Genomic DNA, 17208 nt, shown 5'->3' with positions numbered 1-17208 from the left:
AGGAAGGAAGGAAAGAAAGAAAGAAAGAAAGAAGATAAAATTTAAAAATTATTTAAAAAATAATTATTAAGAAAAAAAATTAAAAGAAAACAAAAAAAACGGACGGATAGAACCCTAGGACAAATGGTGGAAGCAAAGCTATACAGACAAAATCTCACACAGAAGCATACACATACACACTCACAAAAAGAGGAAAGGGGGGAAAAATAATAGATCTTGCTCTCAAAGTCCACCTCCTCAGTTTGGGATGATTCGTTGTCTATTCATGTATTTCACAGATGCAGGGTACATCAAGTTGATTGTGGAGCTTTAATCCGCTGCTTCTGAGGCTGCTGGGAGAGATTTCCCTTTCTCTTATTTGTTCGCACAGTTCCCGGGGATCAGCTTTGGATTTGGCCCTGCCTCTGCGTGTAGGTCGCTGGAGGGCGTCTCTTTTTCATTCAGACAGGATGGGGTTAAAGGAGGAGCTGCTTCGGGGACTCTGGCTCACTCAGGCTGTGGGGAAGGAGGGGTATGGATGCAGCGCAAGCCTGCAGCAGCAGAGGCCAGCGGGACGTTTCACCAGCCTGAGGCGCGCCGTGCGTTCTCCCAGGGAAATTGTCCCTGGATCCCGGGACCCTGGCAGTGGCGGGCTGCACAGGCTCCCTGGAAGGGGGGTGTGGATAGTGACCTGTGCTCACACACAGGCTTCTTGGTGGCGGCAGCAGCAGCCTTAGCGTCTTTTAGCCGTGGCTCGCGCCCGTCTCTGGAGCTCCTTTAAGCAGCGCTCTTAATCCCCTCTCCTCACGCACCAGGAAACAAAGAGGGAAGAAAAATTCTCTTGCCTCTTCGTCAGGTCCAGACTTTTCCCCGGACTCCCTCCCGGCTAGCCGTGGTGCACTAACCCCCTGCAGGCTGTGTTCATGCCTCCAAATCCAGTCCTCTGCCTGCACTCCGACCGAGGCCTAAACCTCAGCTCCCAGCCCCGCCCGCCCTGGTGGGTGAGCAGACAAGCCTCTCGGGCTGGTGAGTGCCGGTCGGCACCGATCCTCTGTGAGGTAATCTTTCCGCTTTGCCCTCTGCACCCCTGTTGCTGGGCTCTCCTCCGCGGCTCCGAAGCTTTTCCCCTCCACCACCCACAGTCTCCTCCCGTGAAGAGGCTCCTAGTGTGTGGAAACCTTTCCTCTTTCATAGCTCCCTCCCACTGGTGCAGGTCCCATCCGTATTCTTTTGTCTCTGTTTTTTCTTTTGCCCTACCCAGGTACATGGGGACTTTCTTGCCTTTTGGGAGGTCTGAGGTCTTCTGCCAGCGTTCAGTAGGTGTTCTGTAGGAGGAGTTCCACGTGTAGATGTATTTCTGGTGTATCAGAAAAAGAAGAGGTGGGTGAGCGATCAGCCTCTCCAGCCTCACATGCAGGGCACTATACGAAGGTTCAGCTTTGGTTTCATTCCACTCAGACAAGCAAAGCTGAGACGCATTGAGACAGCTTTGAATCTTCCAGCAGCAGCATTCTATGACATCCTCACAGGCATTTTTCATAAGCAAAAAGATTACATTATGAAACACATGGAGACTTTTTTAGTCCAAAGCCATTTTCAAAGCATTTGTCATGTTTCTGGGGTTCAGTCCTTTTTTTTTTTTTTCTTGCCTACAACCACACAGGGACCAATTATACATATTGAGGATAGTTTGACAGAATCAAGGATGAGTTCAGCAGCCTCTTATTTCCTCGAGGTAGCAATGCTTGTTGGTTGATGCAGTTGAGAAAAATGTTGCCATGATCTCTAGGAGTCTTCAAAGCTGCACTACTTCTTGAGAGAAAAATCTGCTAGTGTTGGAGGGTCTCCTGCAGAGGCAGGGGTGGCTGTGGCTCACGGTGGGGACAAGGACACTGGCAGCAGAAGTTCTGGGAAGTACACCTTGGCGTAAGCCCTCCCAGCGTCCGTCATTAGCCGCGCCAAAGAGCCCAGGTAGGCTCCAGTGATGGGTTTCCTCAGGCCAAACAACCAACAGGAAGGGAACCCCTCCCTTTTCATACTATATTCTTTACTCAGTTCTATGAGTGATCATCATTCTGTCCAGAACAAAGATAAATGAAGATTAATAGTAGGTATATATTGTTACTTATATAAAATAAGAAGAAAGGCACATTTTTGTGGGGTGGGAGGCATTTAGAAAAGTTCAAGGACTTTTCTGGCCCTGTTTTTCTCATGATGTCTTATATCTATTAATCTTGATATGGCACCATGGTTCTTTTCTAGCATTTATCAGTTACATAAAAGGATTTATTACTATAAATAACTGTCAGAAAATAGTATTCTAAATATGTAGACATCTTTGTTATATTTGTTATTTGACTAAATTATTTGTGATGCCTAAGTGCCACATTAAAGTCACTTATTGATTAAACTAAAAGAGATCTGCTAAAAGCGAAGCAATTGTAATCTTTATTGTAGTCATACTTATATCAAAGAGTCTGGGAAATAAAGTCTACAGTATATCTTGTTTGGTTTTGTTTTATTTCAGTGATAGGAAATGATGGATTTTATATGATACTGAAAGGCCTAGCTTGACCACGAACACAGATATATAAAAATCTGATTGAAGAAAATGAGTCTACAACCTCTTTCATACCTCAGAGTTTCCACAGCTTTGTTTTCAGTGAAGACTTCAGAAACTCTATACTGGCAGAGACGCACATACCTTCAATGGACCCAATGGCAAGAAAGGAATATTTGCTTTCTCAATAAGCAACAATGTATCATTATTGTAACATTTTATCTCTTCCAGATATTTAAATCTAAATATATCAGTCAGTGTGTCCTGAAATATTCAAGATAATACAGCTTTTAAAAATAAGAATTATACTGTTAACACAACTTGAAATGTGTTTAAAACAATTTAATGAGGGATACCTTCCAAAGCATATTGCCCACTGGCTGGTGTTTTGTGGTATGTTTGACTACTGAGACAAGGCCAATGTAGTTGGATGACTGAATGTAGAAGGAGGGTTATTTTGAGATAAGGGAGAGGGAACATGTGATTTGAGAAAGGGAACACAAAGGACAGATCATGAAGGGCCTTTTAAATCAAGTTAAGAATGTATGCTTATGCTGTTTATCTCAAGGACAATGCTAAGGTAATCAAGGTGTTGATTCTGTTACAATCAGAAAGTCTCGCTTGAAGAAAATCCTTTGCCTATATGTGTTTCAAAACTATCAGCTGGTACAAAAAAATAAAGTTTAATATCTTTCTGGATGTCTAGATACCCCACATGAGGGTCAGGTCTGGTTCAACTAGAATTGTGGCTAAAAAAGCCAATTTTGGATTTAGGGTAGTCAAGATGTTCAGAGGAGAAAAGAGCCAAAGAAACAATTAAAACCAAATTATTTAGCACCATGGATTGAAGTCAGGAAAACTTAAAATATTCTCAGATTCAAGAAGAATGAATATGGATAAAGCCAATAAAAACAAACAAGGATAAAAAATGAGTCAAGAACATAAAAGTATATTGTTGATCACACATGAATGGGTAATGTTTCTAATCTATCTTGATAGGGATAGAAAAGAACACACTCACCACTCAGTGGCCACATACCATGTACCCAATACATTTTCAATCTTCTTTAGAAAAAAATACCACCTCTGGCAGAGCAGCTATAATTAGGGCTATTTCTTTGTTGACTTTATAGTAATCCACTCCAATCTTTTAGGATCTAGTTGTTTGCTTTTAAGGACAAAACTCATGAATTAAATGAGAATAAGATGGGACTACCACCTCTGAATCCTGAATTAGGTTTATGAGGGCAGCACTAATCTCTGTCATTCTACCTGGGATGTAGTATTATTTTTGTTCCAGCCTTACTGATGTATAATTTACAAATAAAATTTGTATATATTTAAGTTATACATCTTGATATTTTGATATATGTATACATTGTGAAATGATCACCACAATCTAATTAACATATCCTTCATATCACATAGTTAGATTTTTGTATGTTTGTGGTGAGAACACTTAAAATGTATTCTCCTAGCAAAGTTCAAGTATACAACACAGTGTTGTTGACTATAGTCACCATGCTATACATTAGACCTCTAAGACTTACTTGTCTTGCATACTGGAAACTTTGTACCCTTTGACCGATATCTCTCCATTTTCCCCACACCTGACCCCTTGTCACCAACATTCTACTCTATTCTTCAATGAGTTTGACTATTTTAGATTACACATATAAGTGAGATCGTATAATATTTGTCTTTGTATGTTAGGCTTATTTCACTTAGCATAATGTCCTCCAGGTTCATTTGTGTTGTCACAAATGGTAGGATTTCCTTCTCTTTAATATCCCATTGTTTGTATGTATATCATATCTTCTATCTCCATTTATCCATGGATAAACATATAGGTTGTTTCCATATCTTGGTTATTGTGAATAATGATGCAATAAACATGGAAATGTAGATATCTCTTCAATATCCTGTTCTTATTTCTTTAGATGACTACACAGAATTTGTATTGCTGAATCATATGGTAGTTAGTTCTGTTTTTAATTTTTTGGGAGAGGGTAGCTCCATACTGTTTTCATAATGGCTGTACCAATTTACATGTCCACCAACAGTGTACAAGGATCACCTTTCCACCACATCTTCTCCAACGTTTATCTTTTCTTTTCAATAATAACCATTATAACAGGTGTAAGGTGATATCTCATTGTGGCTTTGATTTTCATTTCCTTGATGATTAGCAATGTTGAGCACCTTTTCATGCACCTGTTGGTCAGTTTTATGTCTTCCTTTGAGAAATGTCTATTTAGGTCCTTTTCCCATTTTTAAAATTGGGTTATTTGTGCAATTTCTGCATGTGGTTATCTGGTTTTCCAAGCACTATTTATTAAAGAGACTATTTTTCCCTATTGAGTTTTCTTGGCACCTTTGTCAAATATATGTTGACTGTATGTGATGGCATTTATTTCTGAGCTCTCTTTTCTGTTCCATTAGTATGTCTATTTTTATGCTAACACCATACTGTTTTGATTACTATATCTTTGTAGTATATTTTGAAATCAAGACCTGTGATGCATCTACCTTTGTTCTTTATTCTCAGGTTTGCTTTGGCAATTCAGGATCTTTTGTGGTTCCATACAAATTTTAGGATTGCTTTATTTCTGTGAAAAATGCCATTGGAGTTTTGATAGGGATTACATTGGGTTTGGATTATATGGCTTTGGATAGTACAGACATATTAATAATATTAATTGCTCCAATCCATGAACATGGGATATCTTTCAATTTGTTTGTATCTTCTTCAATTTCTTTCATAAAAATCTTGCAGTTTTCATGATACAGATATTTCAATTACTTGGTTGAAACATTTAATTATTTATATTTTATATTTTTGATGCTATTGTGAATGGGATACTTTATTACTTTTGCAGAAGTTTTGTTGCTATACAGAAATGCCACTGATTTCTGTATGTTGATTTTATATCCTGAAACTTTATTTAATTCATTGATTATTTCCAACAGCTTTTTGGATTTTCTGCATATAAGATCACATCACCTGCAAATAATAAAAATTTTACTGTGTCCTTTCTGATTTGTCTTGACTATATCTAACTAGGACTTCCAGTACTATGTTGAAAAATAGTGGTGAGAGTTGCACCCTTGTCTTTCTGCTGATCTTAGAAAAAAGCTTTTGATCTTTCACTGTTGAGTAGGATGATAGTTATGTCTTTGTGGTATATGGCCTTTCTTATGTTGAGACATATTCCTTCTATACCCAATTTGTTGAAGGTTTTATCAAGAAAGGCTGTTATATTTTGTCAGATTTTTTTTTCTGTATATATTGAGATGATTATGTGATTTTTATTCTTTCATTCTGTGAATGTGGTGTATCGCATTTATTGATTGCATATGTTGAACCATCCTTGCATCCCAGGGATAAACCCCACATGGTCATGGTATATAATTCTTTTAATATGTTGTTGAATTTGAGTTGGTAGCATGTACATTTTAACTATATTAATTTTTCCTATCTATGAACACAGAAGGTCTCCATTTATCTGTGTTTAATTTATTCATTACTGTTTTATAGTTTTCAGAATATATGTCTTTCACCTATTTGGTTAAATTTATTCCTAAGTATTTTATTATTTTTGTTGTTCTTGTAAATGGGATTCTTTTCTCAATTTCTTTTTTGTGTAGTTTGTTCTTGTGTATAGAAAAACCACTGAGTTTGTATGTTGATTTTATATTCTGCAACTTTACTGGATTTATTTATTATTTCTAACATTTTCTTTGTGGAGTTTTTGGGGTTTTTTACACATAAGATCATGTCATGTGCAAACAGGTAATTTTACTTCTTCCTTCTGATTTGGATATCTTTTCTTTCTTTCTTTCATTCTTCTGCTTCTCCTTCTTTTCCTCCTTCTTTTTGTACACTTGCTCTGTCTAGAATTTCAGTACTATTTTGAAGAGAAGTGGAAAGAGTGGGCATCCCTGCCTTGTGCTGGATCTTAGAGGAAAAGCTTTTAGGTATTACCACATCAATTATGACATTTATTGTGGGCTTTTAAAAATTGTATTCCAACACTCTATTTTTATTTGTGGATAGTTATTAAACTGTTACTTTTGTGAGGGATGAGGGCTGGGTCAGAACTTCTAATCTTCCATCTTGCTGATGTCTGTGATATTGTTTTGTTTTACTATCTTGGCTAAGATGGAGGAGGGTAGGGAGAGAGCAATTTCAGAGGTCTCCACTTGATCTTCCTTTCTGATTGTTTTTACCACAAAGGCCTAGAAACAAGTGTGGGGTCTCTGTCAAGTATCCATTCAAATTACATGTTTAAAATCCATGGAAAATGCCATGAGGTGGGTCTATGAAACCAGTAGAGCTACTGTGAACCAGACATGGGACAAACTCAATTTTTTTAATGCATTCATATATTTTCTCACTGAAAAGTGGCAATTATACTTTATGTCCTAGGTTTTAAAGTCTCTATCCCAAATTTCAGGGTTCAGTAGAATATTTGCTGTGGTTGTAAGTGCAAAGTTATTTGGAGCTATGGTATCCTTATAATTACTGAGTCCAATCCTCAACATTTCTGACTTCCGACTATAGGAAATTTTCTTTATATGCTGCCATGGAGTTCTTGAATTACATCACTTTAAGCTGATGACTGATTTTCCTTAAACTTTCATTGTTTCTCCCCATTGTATTGATATTGTTATTGTATAACAAGATTGTATATTGTTATTCTTTTTTATAGTTCTTAATACTCATTCTCCAACACCTGCCTCAAAGGTCTGAGATACTGTAGCTTTCTGAGCATTCTCTTCTGACAATACCCTATGCCTGTTCAACACCATTAAAAGTTTTATCACTGCCACAGCATGCCAGGAACTATCAGTGCTGCAGTGATGCATTTTTATTGCAAGCTGGATGATAACAAGTTCACAGCTCTAAATCATTCTCTTCCCTAGTTCTGATAGAATATTTTGAAAAAGTAATAGACATAAAAGCAGACAATCTTGTTAACTGTCAGCAACTCTAGGGCTTTTGTTCTTAAGTCTACTGAAGGACAAGTATGTGATTATTGCCTACAGTTTATTTTGGATTGCTAAAAACATAAATTATCCTTGTTGAATCTGTCCCCTATAGGAAATGTGTTATATTTTAAGACATGCTACTCTTTGTCTAATTTTATTACCTGACTTTTCTATGTATTTATTTTTAAAATAAAACATTAAATATTATTAACGCTTAGGAGAGTTTTTGTGGTTTTTCACAAAGGGTTATGTTTTATTCTTCCGCCATCTATTTGGCTTCTTTGCCATTATTTGCTTTTTTATTGTGTTGTATCAGAGAATCAAACTACAAAGAAGAAAAAAAAAAGTAATACCATCTTCATTCTTCAATTTAACCCTCTAATATATTTTGTAAGTATGTGGGTATTATCTGAACATAATGAAAATAAAGTGAAAAACATACAGTCTAAGGATCAAATACATTTTTCATGAGATGCAAATATCTGCTATATTTACTCCCTGCTACAGATGTAAACTGGACTAAAAAACTTGGTGCAGTACAAATAGCAAGAAGTTTTGTTTTTGCTTTTCTTGATATTGATTTATATATTAAAGCAAAATGTTTTTATTACATTGTTTTATATAAGGAAAAGAGAGAAAAATTATTCTTTCCTTTACAAGATCATCAACAATGATTCTAACGAGTCTTAAAATCTTTAATTCATTTTTTAATTAGCCTCACAATTTTTCAAAGAACCAATCATAAAGAAAATCAAATTTCTTTAGAGTCAGCTCAGTATGGTTTGGTATATGCTAACACACACAAACACATACACACACACACTGTATTTTGTACTTTATACTGTATTTTGTACTTTATATACTCCTATATTTGATATATTATATATTTTACTATGCTGCTATCTTTTATTAAAATGTATTTTTTACATGATAACATTTAGCAACATTATACAAGCAATTCTAAGTGGAAGTTCTTCAATAATTATTAAGATAACTTTATAGCTTATTAGTAGAAGTTTTCTTTGAAAATAAACATTTGAAGCCATGTGGAAAGAAAATTATTTGATAAATTTATATTGAACAATTTGGACTTAGTAGGGTGAATTTATAAAATATCTTTATCATTTTTTTTAATACCAAAGCTTTCAAACAAGCTATGTAGTATTATTATTCCATGTTCCCTGGATGAAATCTCAGTCAGATCCTAGTTATTAACAAGTAGCTTAATCTTTTTAGGTATTAAAAATTTCAGTCAAAAAAAAATTCCAGTCCTGTCTTCATATCAAAATTTCAAATTCTCATGCTTGACAGCACAGCTTGTACCTTATTGTGCCATAATTCTGCAGTGGGAAAAGGAGTTCACATCAGTTTATAATGCTTTTCTTACTCTGCATCCTCTTCTGTTCACTTGCTGTTCTTTCTTACTCCTCTCAGAGGATCAGGAAGGAAGGGAGGGTGGATATTAGAGGTAAAATTTTATGCTTACCTTCTGTGATTTGGCTCTAAATGCAATCTTTTATATTGTCCTTCCTTCCGTAACTCCCTTGAATGGTATTGCCTCCTGTAGTGTGTTATTTAATACTACACCTTTTGTCCCTGGTTTCATGCAGTGGATACCATGGAAGTCTTTCTTTTGGATCAGCTCACCCCTTCTGGCAGATCTCCAGGTTTACTCCCTTTCCAGACAGTTCCACACTAGTTAAATTTTGTCAGTCCACCTAGCTGATGGGAGAGGGAGAGCCACACACTTACTCTATCAATTTCCTGTCTCCTTGTTACTGAACTCAGGTTTGGCTGCTCACCAATCAAAAAACCAATACTCAAGAGACAGGTTTTGGTAGAAATTAAAGGTTGCTTTATTCAGAGTTCCAGCAACCTGGGGCAAGGTAGTTCCGTGTCCCAGACCAACTCCGAAGAGTCTGCTCAGCCATGACTGTTTTTAAAGTATCTCAGTGACTCATCAAGGCAGGAGGTTGTATTCTGCATTATTTTCCATTTATGCAGACTGGCTGACTCCTCATGATCTTTCTTCAGATCTTATCTTGCCCTCATTGTCTGACTGCAGGATTGTGAAGCGGGCTTCTGGGAGTAGAGAGCTAGTCATTCTTTAACTACTTAATTCTACATTCTTACTTCTTTCAGTCTAGGAAAAGAATCTACAGGTTAGCAAGGCATCCTGTGCATTCAGTGGAGCATTGGTCAGGAGTTAGGTTAAATTACCTAGTGATCTCATTCCTATAATTAAGTTCTTTTAAAGTCAGAGGGGAAAAATGTAGGCAGACAGGAAATGGGGAAAAGAGATTCTTTCAATCCTCACTTTGAGCTTTGGGGAAAGGGGAAGAAGAGGAAGGAAAATGACTGCAGGACACTGACAACCCTCACTAAACAGACCTCTCTCAATCTTTTCCATCAATTGCCTGACCTCAGCTTATAGTCTCTTGAGATGGAAAATGAGCTAAAGTTTGCAAAATCAATTTTATACTCTCTAAATCACTATGCAAGCAAGCCCTGGAAATTTTAATTTCTAAAACTCTGAAGCAACAGGAAAAGTCACTTTTACAGTAGGAAAACTACACAGGGCACTCTGTTACATAAATATCTATATATCAATCTATCTAATCTTTATATATATATATACATATATGTATATATATTCTATTTTATATCATTTAAATTTATATAAATGTAAGTTTAACATCTTGGAGTAATTGGAAAAATTGCACTTAATATTCTATGTGTTATGGGTATAACACATCCTATGTAATGTATGTATCCTATGATATAGCTTATATATGTAATACGTCTATATGTATGTAATAGGATGTTGTTTGTATACGTATAGAATACACATAACACATAGAATGTAATAGATTATATATATTATTTGTTTCCATGCTAAATCTTACATATAATTTTATTTATTTATTTTTGAAACCACCTAATTTGGGAAAAATTGTGATATTGAAATATACCTCTTTAAACTTGGGTTTTGCCACACAAAAAAATAAGTTTCAACAAGCTAGCTTTAGAAAGAAATTTCTTCTTTTTAGTGTGTGTGTGTGTGTGTGTGTGTGTGTGTGATGCTACAGAATCAGTTAAATTGACTAGCTTAATAAAATACTATGTAAGAATTTGTGTGTGTGTGTGTTAAGTGCTGTGGTGGGTATACAATATAATCTTGAAATGACTAGAGGTATCAATTTTGAAATTATCTACATAGAAATGTGATATTAAATCCATAAAACTATAAATAAAGTCTGAGAAAAACAGTATTAAAAAGAAAGCTGAACTCAAGGAGCAAATCTTGAGTAAATTCCACATTTGGGAAAAAGGAAAGTAGTCACCAAAGAGCAAAGGAGAGGAACTAGAATAGTGACAGCAAGAAGAAAATTTCCCCAAAGGTGAGGTGATTAAATAGTTACTGATATTTTGGGGCCCTTCCTTTTACAATGAGAGCTTTGCATGAAACCCTTTTTTTGCCTGGTTGTATCTTGTGAACCATTGTGAGTATGTGTTATATGACTTGATAACATCCTAGACTGGAGAAAATATGTTTCCTTTGAGCAATATAATATAAAGTTAAAACCTTTAACCTGAGAATTTTTTTGTATTTTACTTTATCAAGTTAGCTCATTAACTTTAGAAATAAAACATGATTGACTTAACTAATTGCTCGTTATCCTTTAGCAGATTGGATCCTTTGTTGCCTTGATGTTTCTTACAAAATTAGTATTTCACAATAATAAAAATAATAAAACATATAATATGTATTCTTTCCCATCCTCCTGCTCTTGTAAATATTGAGACAATTTTATGCTATTCATGTCTCTTACAGAGTTGGCCTTTTGTTTTTGAATTTTGGTAAGGACATCTCCAAACAGGCATAAAAAATCAACACACACACACACACACACACACACACACACACTATTATTTGACAACATTTCGATAGAGGCAGGGCGTCACTGAAATAAAATGTAAAAAATGCTCCTTGTCCTTAATAGGGGACCAGAACTAACTCTTGTTACAAAAATGGGGAAGACAGTCCAGAATTAGATGATTAGGTGGGAGCTGGTCCTGACAAGGTGAACTATGACATTTGGAGAAGAGCAAGTTCATTGTGGGTTAGAACGGCCATGGAGTTAAGAGAAGGCACTGTCTCCTTATTTTATAGAATTCTGTAGACTATAGCATACACTGAAGAAGTGGTGAGCTATGTTTGTGCCCTGTCCACACTGTGTGACCATGATAGCCCCATTTTTTTTTTTTTTTTTTTTTTCGGTACGCGGGCCTCTCACTGTTGTGGCCTCTCCCGTTGCGGAGCACAGGCTCCGGACGCACAGGCTCAGTGGCCATGGCTCACGGGTCCAGCCACTCCGCGGCGTGTGGGATTTTCCCGGACCGGGGCACGAACCCGTGTTCCCTGCATCGGCAGGCAGACTCTCAACCACTGCGCCTCCAGGGAAGCCCATGATAGCCCCATTTTTGTTTTGTTTTCTTTTGTTTTTTTGCGGTATGCGGGCCTCTCACTGTTGTGGCCTCTCCCGTTGCGGAGCACAGGCTCCAGACGCGCAGGCTCAGCGGCCATGGCTCACGGGCCCAGCCGCTCCACGCCATGTGGAATCCTCCCGGACCGGGGCACGAGACCGTGTCCCCTGCATCGGCAGGCGGACTCCCAACCACTGCGCCACCAGGGAAGCCCAATAGCCCCATTTTTAAGAGCACAAGTGATGGAGTCAGAGCATACACTTTATAGCTATAGAAACATGAGCAACTTACTAAGACTCTAAGCTGCAGGTCCCTTATCTGTAAAAACTGAGCTAGTAGCAGTACCCACCTCATTCATCATTGTTTGTATTAAATGAGACAGATTATATAAAACAGAACAATGCCTAGCATATTGTGAGAGCTCAATTTTTACCTACTGTTATTATTGTTGATGATGTTTTTGTTTTTCATTCCATCCCTTCTACCAATTTTTACTTTCAGGCTCTTATTATTTTTGGTCAATACGTTATGATCACCTCCTATCCTTGTATATAATCTACAGACTTCCTCAGTTCATCCTCCACATTGTCACTACAGTGACTTTTGTAAAAGTCAAATGTGATTATGTAGCTCCCTTGCATAAAATGCTTTACTTATTTCTAGTTCCTTACAAGATAAAATTTAAATTTCTCTGCATTGTTTTCAGGGCACTCCATGAATGAGCTCATCTCTCCAGTGCATGCTTTTTGTTAGCCAGGCAAGACTACATATAGTTCACTGAATGTTTATGTTTTCTCCATGTCTCTACACATCTTGTTTTCTGCATCTGAAGGTGACAAGCTCCTTTGGGGATTCTTGGAAGTCTCTCATGCATTCTCAAGAAACTAATTAAGCTTCATTTCCTCTGACTAAAGTCTCTCAATCTCCCCTGTGCCCTCATATATTTAGTATATTCCCTTAGGTTGTGCTGTTAGTTTTTGTCATGTGACTTACTTTTTTGTTTGTTTGTTTTTAGTTTCTATTTTCATTTGACTATAAACTCATTGAAGTTTATTCTTCTTTATCACACCCCCTGTTCATAGGTATAGTGATTAGTATGATATATAGGTCATTTAAAATAAAGGCATTTTAGATAGCATGACTAAAAGAATGGACAAGCGAAAGAATGGAAATATCCCAAGTAGGAAAAACAATGTGGACAGGAAGAGGTAGTATGGACAGTGAGGAAATGCTCTGGTACACAGGACAGAGAAGGCAGTTATTGGTCACTTAAGCAGGTTCAGGTAAATGGTTTGATTTTAGGCTAGTTGGAAGATTTCATCTTTGATGAAAGCATAGTAAGGAACTATACCAGTCACTTGAAGAGAGCACTAACTTCATGAATTTTAGGAAGATGAATCTGGCAGTTTGTGTTATACTCTTGTGTCTTTTGATTACTGTTGTTTTCAAGAGACTTGATGCATGCCTACAGAAAGCTAGTCTTTGTAAACTTTTGAGCACATTTAATATTTTCATGTCAGAGCCAATGGACTTCTCTACGTATTTAACTACTTTGCTGTATGTCAAAGGATGTACTTTTAAAATTAAACTTTTCCTCTTATTCCAAGGAATGTCTTAATAAATTTTTCACTAAAAATAAACAACCTAACTAATATACACTTGATATTCATAAAACCTAAGATTTCTGGTGAAGTAACCCCTTTGTAGTAGCTTTTGCTACTATTGCACAACACATTTTTTAGTAAAAAAAAAATTGATATTTCCAAGAAACAATCAAGTCATTTTTGGAGGTTCCATGAATTCTTTGCTTGAATATGAAAAAGACAATTCTATGTTTTAAATATCTACCAGCCTTTTTTTCCCCAAAAGCAAGGGAGTACTATGATATGGTCTACATATGAAAAAGTCATTTTGGCTGTCATACGTAGAATGGAGTGGATCTGGGTATGTGGTTCTGGAGGCAAAACAGAGAAATCAGTGAGGAAGTTCTGGTAATTAAGTACATTAATAACGTTATTTGCCTGGACAGTGTTGCTTTAGTAGATGCTATAGACATAGATGGCCTTGGGATACATTCTGGATGTAGAATTGACAGGACTTGCTTATGGATTAGAAATGAAGGGGGAATTAAAGAGAGGATTCAATGATCATTTCTAAAATTTTGGATAGAGAGAATTGGTGGAGGATAACACAACTTACTGGGATTGGGAAGACAGGTAGAAGAGGATTTGGGAAAGAACTAATTTGGTCAGTTAGTTTTGAGATTTTGAGATGCCAATTATGTATACAAGTGGACGGTTATGTTAACAACTTGTAATATGAGTCTAGATCTTAAGAGTATCATTTTGTTGCAGTAGTTACCTTTAGTTGCTCAGTAGTAGTCAATTGTATGAATATACTACAACTTATTCATCCATTATTCTGTTTCTAGACATCTCAGTTATTTCCAAAGCAATGAACATTCATGTGCTAGCATTTTTTTGTGATAAATGTTATTTTTCTTGGATAAATATCTAGGAATGAGGTTATTGGTTCATAGAGAAGATACATTTAACTTTTTATGAAATTCCTAAATATTTGTCTAAAGAAGTTGTAACATAAAAAGTATAGTATAACAAATAATATTGTTATTGTTAAATATAAGGCCTAACATGTTGTTATTTATTCATAATGCCAAGTTCAATGAAGGGGGCAATAAGAATGGATAACATATAGAGAAGTGCAATGAAGGGGGCAATAAGAATGGATAACATATAGAGACGTAACTTAGACCTTTGAGGATGATATGGGTTTTTATTTGAAATATTTTTAAATGACAAGACTCGTCTCTAGGATCACAAGCTCACCTAGAGCTCAGAGGAAACATGGGTTTGGCATTTATCACTTGAGTCCTAGAAACTGAGAAAAGCTACAGTGAGAGGCTGAATAAGGAGAGTCTGGAATTTCAAAAGGGAGTCTGGAATTTTATATAAAAAATTCCAGGACATTTCCACCCCCTCTACAATTACTGGAGAAGGGAACAAACCTGTATGTGAGAATGTTACTCATGGAAAATGCTGGTTTAATTAAGATAATTTGTATGTTAATAAAAGTGTGCAACATTAAAAAATAAATAAAAATATAGGTTTTAAAATGATGTTGTTATTGTTAAATATAAGACCTAATATTTTGTTGTTTATATTGCTAAATGTAACTTGAAAAATATAATATATGGATTGGCTTGATTACAGTGCTAGATGAGACTACGAAGTATACTTAACAGTACAGTCATAAGCTTGATGATGATGATGATCAGAAAGATGATAATAATAGCAGCTGTTATTTAATGAGTATTTGCTATGTACTTGCACTAAGTTAAGACTAAGTTAAAACTTTTATAGAGTATTTCAGATAATCTTAACAAAAACATTATGAGGTATATAATTTTGTCTCTGAGAAATGTAACACTTTAATTATTTGTCACATAGCTGGTAAACACTAAATTAGACCAAAGTAGAACCCAGCCTTGTTGATTTTTAAAGCCCACACTTTTAATGACCAAGACTTCCTGCCTTTCTAAGCAAACATTGATTTCTTGAATGAAATTTTAAAATAAAATAACTAGAAATAGCATTTAGAGTAGACTTTAAAATCAGAGTTTCAGGTCACTGAGTGACAAATATGTACACATATGATGACAAACAGGAATTATGAAATACGAGCAAGTAGAAATGCTGTTTCTTTGTCCTGTGCTACAGTGGCTGAAAATGCTGCCATCAAGGACTTGGCTAAAGTTAGACTATTAACTTTTAGACATCTAAATAAATTCACTAGCCCCAGAAACTGGCATCACTGAAGTGCTAAGAAACCAGAAAAAAATATATATCTTTGCTGATATATGAATATTCACTTTTAGCAGACATTTTTATATGATACTAGATCTTTAATATTATGATTGTAAGTTAATGACAAGCCATTATGGTGATTCAAACGACCATGCTTAGTTGTACTGGGCTAATTTACCACAATTTTGTCTTTCATTTTGCCACCACTGGTGTGTATAGCAGCACAGACCTACATCATAAGATAAGTAGTGTAGCACAGATTTTTTGAGACCAGCTTTTTAAAAAAAGCTTTCCTTGTTTGATCACTTACTAATTGTGCTACATTGGACAAGTTACTTGAAACTGAGTTGCTTCATCTGTAAAGTGGGAATAATAATAATATCTACTTCAGGAAATTTTGTGAAGACTAAAGGAAAAAATACCACCCTGCTTCTGGCATAGAATATGAGTTTAATAAATAATAGTGTATTATTATATTATTGCAATTGAATCAAATTAAGAAAACAATATAAAGAATATTGATGCATAATGCAGGATAATTAACTCTTTTCCAACTTTTACCGTGGCTATTAGGCTGGAGTCAGTCAGTATGCTAAACATTCCTAAAACATTTCTACCAAATCAGATTCTACTAGGAAGATCATTTCTCAGATATGTTACATGCAGCCTGTCTTCCTCAGCAGTGAGTTTACTCAGTGTGTCAGGAATTAGGTATTTTCATTTTCATTCCCACTTGAGAATCTCTGCCTCTTGAGTAACATTTTCAGGAGCTATAAGCATAGGAGGAGAAGCATATATACAGTATGTAAACAGTCTATATTTTCTTCTCCTCTCCTTTCTTGCCTCCAAATCATGTCACAGATCTTCCTTCCTATGCTCCCTTATTTATTGAGTCAGGTACATAGCATGTACTATCTCACTTTACCAGTTAATTCATTAGAAATTATTTACTCCTAGTGTATTGGTTAGACTATATGAAAGCTTGTCAGTTTTCCAATGGGGGTATCTGGCTAACCCATGATCTTGAAATTCACCTTTGGATCTTGTTTTATATGGTTATTCTGTGTAACCATCATTGCTAATTAACATGTGTTTTCTGTCCACAATTTAGTTTTGCTATAGCTATCTAGATTTGTTACAATCTCCAAAATTTCATTTCACTACTTACCACATAGAAGTATATATCTCTATGTTGTAGAAACTTGTATGCTTACCAGAATGTATAGGACACTCATATATATCCAGTTAAAGAGAGAAGGTAAAAAATAAGTGAATTACTAGTTGCAGTTTGAAATAATAAAAATAATTATAAAAGAGCATATAACTTGGTATGAGACAATCCTAGGCTTGAATCCTGGCTCTGAT

General features: G+C 35.8%; 1 protein-coding gene across 1 annotated transcript in view; it reads left to right on the top strand.

Moving 5' to 3' along the window:
• The window catches only part of CNBD1 (cyclic nucleotide binding domain containing 1), a gene marked incomplete at both ends in the record, with an annotated part of 493958 nt that overhangs the window by 283876 nt on the left and 192874 nt on the right, over positions 1–17208 (top strand). Inside the window, 2 exon segments of the mRNA XM_082674668.1 lie at positions 2507–2550; positions 2554–2700. Of these exon segments, the coding sequence (XP_082530794.1) occupies positions 2507–2550; positions 2554–2700 (191 nt within the window).

This window comes from Grampus griseus (genome assembly GCF_964374135.1).
Source record: "Grampus griseus genome assembly, chromosome: 17".
NCBI classification, from domain to species: Eukaryota; Metazoa; Chordata; class Mammalia; order Artiodactyla; family Delphinidae; genus Grampus; species Grampus griseus.
The sequence above is the reverse complement of the archived record's forward strand: the minus strand, read 5'-3'. Positions and strand labels throughout refer to the sequence as shown.